At 38.7% G+C, this 10,827-nt stretch overlaps 1 protein-coding gene across 1 annotated transcript in view; it reads left to right on the forward strand.

Moving 5' to 3' along the window:
- Positions 1-8,725, forward strand: part of PDSS2 (prenyl (decaprenyl) diphosphate synthase, subunit 2) — a gene marked incomplete at its 3' end in the record, with an annotated part of 56,920 nt that extends 48,195 nt beyond the window's left edge. Inside the window, exons 5-6 of the mRNA XM_009572458.1 lie at positions 6,988-7,158; positions 8,594-8,725. Coding sequence (XP_009570753.1) covers positions 6,988-7,158; positions 8,594-8,725 — 303 coding nt within the window. The remainder of the gene's footprint in view (positions 1-6,987; positions 7,159-8,593) is intronic.
- Positions 8,726-10,827: the final 2,102 nt, after the last annotated feature.

Here is a 10,827-nt window from a genome sequence, read left to right on the forward strand (position 1 = left end):
GGTTGCTCCCAAGTACAGTGCTCAGGGTTATATGTTAAAATAGATGACGTCTTTGAGATTTTTGCAAAGAATGTTTAAAATTTCATTTTCCGTGTTCAAGCAGGTTTCTAAATACAAGTAGATCCCAGATTCGTCATATTTTAAAAAACAACTGCTCTTTTGTGTGTAGAAGTAAAGCTCTACAAGTTCATCTCAGCAATAAAACTGCATGTTATTTTAACCATGGCCCCTGTATGAGAAATGGTGTGGACTCTTTTGGGTTCCTGCCACTGCAGAAGTTCTTAATCTTCTTTTTTTTAGTCTTTCTTTTTCTGTTTATTTTCTGTTGCATTACTGAAGCACTCCACATGTGCAGATTGCAAGGGAAGTGTGAGATAAACTAAGCACAGCTGCATGATGTTTACCCTGCCCTGGCCCAATTACGAATAGCAAAGACTTATTTTGTTTCAGTGACTTTTTCTGTCTGAGGAGAGTTGAAAGTACAGTATACCCTTCCTAAGGGGAACCCAGTTAACTCAAAACATAATTAGTATGGTGGCATAATAGATACTGAAATTTACATGACAGTGTCTGAAGTTTAGTCTTTATAATGGGTAGTGCATGGCTTCTGATGAGACCTAGAACAAACAAGTGTGGGATCTACTTTAGTTTTTTTTTTTTTATCTTGTCCTCTGAGAAATTTGGTTCCGTGTTGAGTATGAGACATATCCTGCTGCTTTCCTCACACTATTCTGCTGAGGCAGTGTCCCATTTGTGTCCTGAACATCTCTTAGCAAAGATTGCCAAATGGACTAGGTCAGTTGTTGGTCTGTCTTATTTGTATCCTTTGTGCATCTTCCTTCCATCCCTAGTTGCAATTTGACTGAAACAAAAATGCGAACAACATTTCCTAGAGGTAAGACAAATGCTTTAGTCTACTCCACAACTAAATCTCAAATGTCAAACTTTATTTCTTTTTAAGAGTAGGGCATAGGGATGTTAGTAATGGCATTTTCATTGTTGGAAATGACTTAAATTTGGAAAAGCAGAAGGATATCTTCCCTCTTTTTTTTTCCTTTGAGAGGCAGGAAAACTGTATTTCATATGTTAAATGTCTTTAATGCAGTTGTTATAAAGCAGCTCAGTACCATAAAATAGACCAATTTAACACCAAGTTGTTTTGAGCTTTGCTAGATGTCTACCTAGATGGTAGACAAAAATACAAAAATAACTCTGGAAAATTAACCTTTCTCCTCTGAGACCCTAAGTTCATGTTTACCCCCCAAAAAATGTTTCGGTTTGCTTCATTTGGATGACCCAGTAGGAAAATTGAAAGAATCATGTGACCTAGCAAGACTGACCTTATTTACTGCTGAAAACATATAATGGATGTGATTATTTGACAGCTCTCATTACCACTTCTTTTCTCTGTAAAACCACATGCAATCCTACAGCCATCCCATTTTAGTACATTCTGTTTGGTCATTCCTCATCTTGTCTGCATAGTGAGTCATTAGATCTGTGTGAAATGGAGAAAATACAGATAATACTTAACTTTTCATCTTTATTTGAAGTGACAATCCAAACTACGAAGTGTAGGCTTTGGTTGCAAAGACAGCCTGAAGGTTAGGGTTGCCACTCATGTTCAAAGTACCAAATAGCTGCTGTGGTTTAAGACATTGCATTAGCAGTATTAAGCTAATATTTTGGACTGTAAGCTGGAGCAGAGAGGGGTGATGTGATAAACCTTTGCAGCTTTCTGTGCTAAATCCCCTCTCAACCCAAAATGCTGTGAGTGAAGGACATTCTTCCCAGTTCCTGTCTGTCTTTCCTAAATCTAGGTCTAATTTGAGAGTAAAAATTTGTGCCTTAGTGAGTGCAAAAATGAAAGTTGTCTAATCTGGCCTTCAGTCATGATTGTGGTATCTATTTTTAACAGAAAAAACATTGCACTGAGTCTCTGTTTCCTACTTCTAGGAGACTGAAGACTTCTAAAATGTTTGCTAACTCACAGAATACTGTCACAGTTTTAGAAACCTTCTGTTAATATCCCGGATCATTTAACAAATATTAATGAAGAATGCTTTAACATCCCTGTCAGTTCACTGAATAGGAACGAGAGATACAGGGAAGCTCAAGGTCAAACAGCAGAATCAAGAGCAGGACTTGAGCGTGTTGGCTCTTGTGCTTTGCCTGCCAGACCATTCTTGCAATCATAAAGTATTAGGAACTTCCATGGGAAACTACTATGGTGGTTTTTCTTTTTTCCCTCACCTCCAGAATATCTAGCTGATGCTAAACGTGCATTACCAAAACTCATTTTTAGAGTCAGAATAGGACTGTTATGTAAGGCAAGATCATTTCCAACATGTCCCACTGATGGCTAGAAGAGCTGTTAGGTATTTTTGAAATTTTCTACGCAATTGTATGAAAATTGTGCATAGCTAATACGTAAAACAAGTTTGAAAAAGAAATACATTAGTGGCAAGTACTCACTGTACCAAATATGAATTAACAGGTATTTGTTTTAGACCAATGTAGGTTTGTTTTAATGAAAATAAGTTTATTTTCTGGCAAAGCACAGGCTACATGCAGTGAGTTGTACCAATTCTTCTTTGAGGAGTAATGTTTTGGGGTACTGCACGTGTCCATCAACTGGACTGCTATGAGTCTATGTTATAAGTAAAGGGTTTGCTTACAAATTTTACCGTAGGAGGTAAATCAAATGTATTTTGAGTCATGTAAACCACCTTTTAGCAGGGCAGCAGTCAGAGTCAGAGCTTTCACTTTTTTTTTTTAAACAAATGTTTCTGTTGCAAGACAAAAGGGAAGGATAAATATGGAATTTGAGTAAAGAGCATCTGTGAAAAGGATGGGTAAATGTGTCAGAGGGGAAAAAAAAAACATAGCTAGAAAGAAGGCCAATGCTATTTGTTTACAGCTTTTGTTCTTTTAAATACTAAGCTTTTCCAGAGAGATTTAAAAGTAACAGATGTGGAGAGATATTTAAATTTATTATAAGTTTTCAAACTTTTTTTTTAATCATGTGTTGCTTTTTTTACAGTGTCATGATAAAAGTATTAGGTAGTCGGTAGCATGCTTTATTGACCCATTTGTAGACACCCTTGTTCCTCTGAAAGCAGTGAGGACCTGTATTAATAGACCAATAAAACATGCCCTGTCGTGTTCAGCAAGCAGGAATACATCTGTTGAAAGCTTATGTGAACCATGTGCAAGATGTTTTGCAGGGTCTTGCTACTGGTAGAGGGATTCATAGTTGCATTGGATTTTATTTATGTAAAATAGAAGTTCTTGAACTACCTAATACAAAACTTTAAAATGCTATTTAAAAATATTTCTATGTGTTTCTGTGGATTATTTGCCCATTGAGAACCAAACTAAAATTTGATATAAGTGGTTCAGACATTTCAATCGTTTTGTGCAACAGCAGATGGCTAAGAAAGAACTTGCCATGGTATGGAAATAAAATAAAGGCTCCCTTACAAACTATAGGTGAAGTTTTACATTGAAAAGTCTTTGACTGCTACTCGTTCCTGGTTTTGCAAATTTTAAGACACAGTTTTCATTCATATTTTCCTTAGTATGTTTTCAGCTGAACTGTGTATAAGCATCTTCTTTGGTGTGACAAATCAAACTGAGTTATTGTAAGTGCCACTTTTGGACTGGGGATCCTTGTTACCATCACTAATTGCTGCCCTTCCTGATGGTTATGACTGCATATTTTGTCCTGCAATTTCATTTTCTAGAAGTTTTTTGTTTCCTGTTGCCTGAGATGATTGTTTCAAACCCAATTTAAATTATGGAAGTACCGTAAAAAAAAAATATCTCACCTAGCTGATTTCTTTCTAACAAAACAGTAATCAACCTTGCCATTAGTAAAATGGAAGCACCCTCAGCTGTTCCTAATTTCCCATAGGAAATTATGATCAACAGAGCTGGATTCGGATATTTTCCCTGTACTCCCATTCCGACATTATCCAAACCGTATCTGAAGTTGGCTGCTTTCTTCCAGGGATGATGAGGGGTTCGGCTCTCTTCATCCAGCTTCTGCTACCCAGACAGCATCAGGGTTGGTTGTGGTCTGGACCCATTTCTTGGTGACAGAACTTGTGAATGAGGTTACTCCATAGACGTTAGTTAGTCAAATGTCAGAGCACTGTCAACTACAGCTAGAATTAATTTGAGTTTAAAAAGACTTTTATATGAAAGGCTGCTAGGAGTCTTCTGGGCCAGCGAATGTCCACTTTTATATTTATCTTTTGAAATATCCACTGCTGACAAAACAAAACAAAGCTTACAAAAAAGTGAAACTTTCTCTAAAAATAATAAGTGCTGTCATGATGTCAGATTCCAGAGACTTTGCAATCTAGAACTAGTTTCATTTTTCCCTTGATGTTTTAAAATACTGTTTAGATCTTGTCATAAATACCCTTGTTGTAAGAATGTAGTGTGGTTGGTGGACAGTTTGTATATAACACAAAAGTTAAGCTTGGGAAAAAGCAGCATTTGGATTGTTGGAAGACTTTGCTGAGGAAAGATTATGTCTGCCTCTGCTTTCCTAAGCAGCAGAAGCTTTAGGGGTATGTGGTCATAAGACATTCTGTGATTAAAATCAGCTATATTTTGGCTTGCAAGCTCATATGCTAAAGCACATCCATACGGCATAATGCCTTTTTACAACTGGCTTCTTTCTGTAACCCAGAGATTTACAATACCTATGTTTTTAAGATTTCAGTACCGTGTCTTCAAATATGTCTCAAATTTTTGTCTTTTTTTTTTTTTTTAAGTTAGGTGTCCACTTTGGATGCTTGAAGCTCCTACATTATGTTCATGTAGCGAACAGTAACTTGTTGTGCCATCATTTTCAATCCTATAATGAAATTCAAGCTTGTTTAAGAAGAATATGCTGTTGTAACAAATCAAAAAATTAATTTCCTTGTATACGTCGAGTTGCAATGACTTTAAGCTTCTTCAGTTCCTGCAGTTGGTATTTGATAATGTCTGCATTTCTGTTACTGCTCAAAGGCTCCAGTAAGCAAGCGTTTTCAACTTACAGGTCTTCTGAAAGGTTTCTTTTAACTTCATAAATTGTTTTAGGATACCTTTCTAGAATATTTTTGTGTTGGTTGGATTTAAAACAAATAATTATAAAAATCACTGCCAATTTTCAATATCACCCAGCAAATTTTAGTAAATACTGTTTTTTCGCTGAGCAGATTGGTTGTTAAGGAAAAGATTGTGTTGCATCTTCCAAGAGCTCCTGATTTTAAATTTAAAATAAATTGATCTATATCTGAGTGGAAAAAAAAGACTTGATATATAGGAAACTACTTGAATTAAATGCTCATTTTGATATGTTGCCAGTCATGGGAATTTGCACATGCTCTGGGCTGAGTTAAGATATTAAAACAGAAATACTACAGTAAAATGAAACACGAGGAAAGTTTAGGCTTGACTTTGTAAGTTGTCATATGCATAATAGCAAACATGTGGTTTCTCTGTTCTTCACTTTCCTTGTATAAGTTAATAGTATGTCTGAAAGCAAAGGCATTTTGATACAGCTCTGAGTTACTTGGCATTGCAGAATTCTCCTACTTTTTCCATTAGTCTCAAATTATCCTCTCCCTTGTAACGCAGCACTTCTGGGTGATATCCATAAGGGAGGAAAATTAGAGCTGAACGGATGGATTCTATTTCATTTGTTACCGATTTAATGACAGATAATACCTTGCTAGAAAACCATGGGGTCACACAGAATTACTTCTTGCTCATTTCTAAGTAATTTAATTGACATCACTTTGAGGGAAAAGGCTTGTTATACAAGGGTTTTTATATATTACTCTTTTAAAGAATACCTTTTGGCTTAGAGTACACAACAGATTTGGCTGAACTGAGAAATTACAAACTTTTTAACGTTTATATGCTTGAAATTTTTTCTGTAGCTTCTCATTACTGATTTTAGTTTTTTCAAAGCAAAACAACTGTGGTCTTTTCTGGTTTTGTTTTTTTCCCTTCTTTAGAGAATACCTAAAGGTGTGAAAGCAACATGTGTATGTGAGGAAGATTACAAGTCATGTCTAGCTTTGAAGACCCGTTAGTAAAATAGTGGCATATTAACACCTTGTGAGCCAAAGGAGCTGCAGTTGAATTTGGGTTTGGGGGGAAAGGATTGGATTTTGCGTTGATTAAAACATTTTGTGGAAGGTAATCCAAATTAATATTTTGGATACAAAGGATTCTGAGAAGTGTTGAGCATCTCTGACCTTACAGTCAAGGTGATAAAGTTCACTAGAGGCATCACTGAGATCTCTGTCAGTCCCCAGGGAAAGTTAATACCTGACATTTCTAAATCACAGCTTTATTTATTTATTTTTTAATACTTTCAGTCATTCCTCGTCCTTACTGTGGGATTAGAAGAGGTACAAGTTCTCCGTCACAGCCCTTCATTTTTCCAATGCAGTTCTATAAGGATTTTTAATACCTTTTGTAATTTTTTTTTCTTGACTACAAAGGAGAAATTGTAGTGACTTCTCAAGTTGTTTGGGATTGTTGGTTCTTGATAACTGGCAAGGGGCTGAAGTGCAGATGTACTCTGGGGTTTTTTTTCTTTGTTTTGTTTTGGGTTTTTTGTCTTTTTTCTTTTTTTTCTCCCCAGATCCTCATGAGGAATATAGTCAGCTGTTAATGTTCAGTGTAATTGTACAGTCATTAAGAAAAGGATCTATGTTGAATCTGTTGACAGCTCCACGTATTTTGCATTGTTCTTTTTGAGCAGAAAATGAAAATGTTGTTTGTTGAATCTACCAGTATATTTATTCTGATACTTTTCTCTACTCATCCCCAAAAGAATGCCCTTCTTTATTTGGCACCATGGCACACAGAGTTTTGTTACTCACGCATTATCCTGTGCCACACCATTAACTTCTGTGAGCTGACACCGCTGCAGTTTCGGTGTTTTCATGTTAACCTTTGTTTCATTTTCAGGAGAACTGTCTTACAGATGATATCGGCATATCTACATGGAAGGAGCAGGTTTACCTGTCACATAGCGCCTTGCTGGCAAAGAGCTGCCAGGCTGCAATGGAGCTAGCAAAGCACACTGCTGAGATTCAGGACATGGCATTTCAGTATGGAAAGCACATGTCTATGAGTCATAAGGTACGCCTTTCCCTTTCATTCTGGGATCTTAAAAACAAAGACTTGTAAGATATGTTGCTCTTGAGCTCTGTCGTATACTGCTGCTATGCTGTAGACTTTTGCCAGCAGGTCAGTGGTGTTGAGAGATTTGACTGCTGCCTTGTGTGAAGATGTTTGCAGAAACTGCTGGTATGAACAGTGCTTATGAACTGGAAAAATCACAATTCTGGCAATGTAACTTATTTCATTCAAAGCTCTGTTAATGTCCCTCTAGCACATCTTTCTGTAGCAGCTTAAAACTTTACCTTCTGTGCGCCTATGTTCTTCTTGAAGCCACTGTCCCAGTAGCAGGAGTTCCAGGAGGAAGCATGTGTTGGGTCTTAGCTGCCACCATGCAGAGATTTGTACCGAGAGGCTCAATGGCCTCTAGCAGCACACGAGGTTGAGGCATGAGCTGTGGTGGCTAAAGGACCTGCATATGTTCCCTTCTGAACAATCTGCTGTGGAGGTAACTTCCAGAGGGGGTAGCTGGGGGATAAGGAGGGAGGTCATCAGGTAGAGCCAGGAGCAGCCTACACTTCTGCAGCAGTAGGATTTCCCAGAGAAGGCTGCTGACCTCCATTAGAAGTCTTTCAGCCCATAGCTAGAGAAAACACACACGGTGTGGAACTCGGGTCCTTGGCACTCTAGTTTTGCCCTAAAGATCTGCTCCTACAAGTATAGACATAGCTTGAGACAGGCAGACAGACCTCCCATCCGATTCAGCTAAGGTGGTTTAGACAGTTTCTAGTTCCTCCAGGAGAAGGAATTGGTTTTATAAAACACCACTTTACTGCCATAGAAATGCCACTATATGCTATTACTAGGTACAACTCTACCAGTAAATTGCTTCTAGTGCAGATTATAGCCTTAATATTTTGCGTATGCTTTAATATTAATACATTCACCATTGGCATACAGTTGTGTGTAAAGGATTGCATAATTTTCATAGAAAGCTCCTAGCTATGTAATGTTTCCTTTGTCAGAAGGAGGGTCATATTGCATCAGCTTCCTTAGTTACTGAAAAGTAGAATGTATTACCCTTCACAGAGTAAAACCTGATATCCTTCCCACCAAAGACTGGATCATTCTTTCCTTTATATTTTTTCTGCTTCTTACCACTCAAAAATTGCCTACCTGGCTGGGTCCCATCACTTGCCCAGCTCTGCAAGCTGTCCTTTAGCCATTTCTTTGCAGATTCTCTACATGCTTCTCTTTACCACAACTTTCTGCCACTGCAGTGCTTCCTCCTCTTCCTCTCCCTCCCCCAAACTTGAAAAAGTGCAACCAAAGTACGAGAGTCAAAGCAGAAAGTAGCGAGTAGGTATAGGATCAGGATATGGACCTTGATTTGGTGAGTGGGTGGATATGTATAAACTGTTCCTGGGAATTGAAGAAAGATGTTCTTCTCTTTCAGCTACATTCAGACCTTCAGCCATTTGTTAAAGAAAGTTCTAGTGACACCATGGCCTTCAGTTTGAATTCTGCTCCTGCAGTCCTGCATCAGGAATTCCTTGGAAGGGAGGCATGGATTAAACAGATCAGAGAGGTAAATTAAAGCAATGTTTAGAATGTCATAGTTTTGCCATTTGTATCTGTCTTCCTATCTATACTTTCAATTTGCAAAGAAACTTAGAAACTGGTAACAGACGAGATGATACAGAGGTTACCTCTGCTCACCAATACTTAACACCTCTCTTCCATGCTTTCAAGAGGGGAAAATCTACGGACCTGACAGTCAAGCTCTGTCAAACTTTTGTGTGTCAGTGTAACAAGCAGATTCATTTGCGTGGAGCATATGTCTGTTCCTCTGCACTACTTGTGCAGTCCCACGTCTTAGCTTAAAGCTACTTTCACTGGCAGCTTAAAGCAGAGAACTTTGCATTACAGTGGTTGAAAGGTAGGCACACATTTCCTTCTGCCAACTTGGCTCTGGGAGCAGGAATTTTGGATGGGGGGAAAAGATCTGGGGAACTTGGCTTCCCGACCACCTCAAAATATTTGTGAGATCCAGCTGGTTGATGTCCTTATTCTCAGTTCTCTTAATTCAGCTGTCTTTTCCTCTAACCCTTAGACGAAGAAGGCAGTAAGAATAAGATAGCTGTCTGGTGTAGATCTGTTTCGCGTACCATGTAGCACAGCAGCGTTCAGGTCCGTGAATAGCTTCCTGGATGTTGTTGAAACACAAATAGATAACTGTACAAGACAGCAGGGAGAGAAAGTGGGGGGAAACACCAAAAATGGCCAAAATTAAGCATTCTGTTGAGTTCCTGCATCAGTCGGACATGTTTTGCCTGTCTAAATAGCTGTGATGAGTACTGTTTGGAAATTCCTACAGTTGTTATACAGATTTTTCAGTAGAAAGGCTGCTGCCTTCAATAAGAAGCTAGATCTGTGCAAGCATATTATTTTAAGATGTGCTTGCCGATGTCTCCTTTCCTTGCTGGTTTGAAAGCAGGACTCTTGGGCAGAAGGTGTGGAGCCTGAGCCTCTGCCTAGTTCTGCGTTCATGATGGCCACGTTGCAGCCTGCCTTCACCTACTGCAAGCAAAAGGCATAGTCTCTTCAGCAGTGAAATTTTGGCAAGTGTATGCAGAATCTACAACCTTACAGTGGTATGAAGTTGGGGGATCTTAAAGTGAAGCAAACGTTTTGTCATTTTGAAATCAGGGGCTGGTAGTTTATAATGTGTGACGAGGAATTTTGGAATTCTACAATCTCAACACAAGGCTCATATGTGAGTTGAATGTAAATGGATTTGGATGATTGTAGTTGGAGAATAATGGTATTATCACAGCACAATTTATAAAAGCTTTGAAACAATTTCCCATCTGCAGAATCTAGAGGAGGTTGAGGGACTCCAGGAGTGCCGTCTGCCTGCTTACTAATTCTCATACAGAAAATGGGCATCATAGAAACAGTGCAGCAATTCTCTCTGAAGCGGGGGAGGAAGGTGACATGCACTATGCAAAAGTATCTACTAACTACTACTTTAGCTAAATACAAAGTGGAACACCTTGTCCAGGAGCCTTTCTTGGCTTGTGTTGATTTAGGAAGGAAAATTAACCTTTCATTAACTACAAGCTCTTTGAGATATCATCCATAGTCACATTCCTATATGACATTCAAGGCAGGCCAAGCACTCAAACCAGAGACTTTCTCATGTTGGCAGTAGTAGTAAGAGTATGCTCATAAGCCACCCTCTTGTGCAGTGTCATTTGTATGGTATACATAGGCAAAGCATGCACAGTGCACTTAGTCCCTGTCAGGTAGAATTTTTCTTAGTAGCTGACTAGGCGTACGGAAATCACATTATGGACCTGTAATTACTGCTAAGTAATCTGGCTTTCTCCTTTGATTGTTTGCCCATATAAGCGTTCATATGATGGGTTGAAGGCAGCACCTCCCCTTGGCAGCTTCCTCCTCCTACAGGAAGGTCTTGGAATTCAAAAAAGTGGAGGTAGAGAACCCCATTGCACCTAGTATAGCCTCCAGTATACTGCTCAGAAAGCAAGTGACTGGGACTCAGTGCCTGTCATGCATATCTTAGATGAAGGCAGTCTTCAGAGAGGTCATGAAGGACACCTGAACTGCTGTGGAGTGCTCAGAACTTCTGTGATTGTTTTATCACAGTTCTCCTGTCAGAGGTTC

Source organism: Fulmarus glacialis, unplaced genomic scaffold, assembly GCF_000690835.1.
Source record: "Fulmarus glacialis isolate BGI_N327 unplaced genomic scaffold, ASM69083v1 scaffold11792, whole genome shotgun sequence".
Classification (NCBI taxonomy): Eukaryota; Metazoa; Chordata; class Aves; order Procellariiformes; family Procellariidae; genus Fulmarus; species Fulmarus glacialis.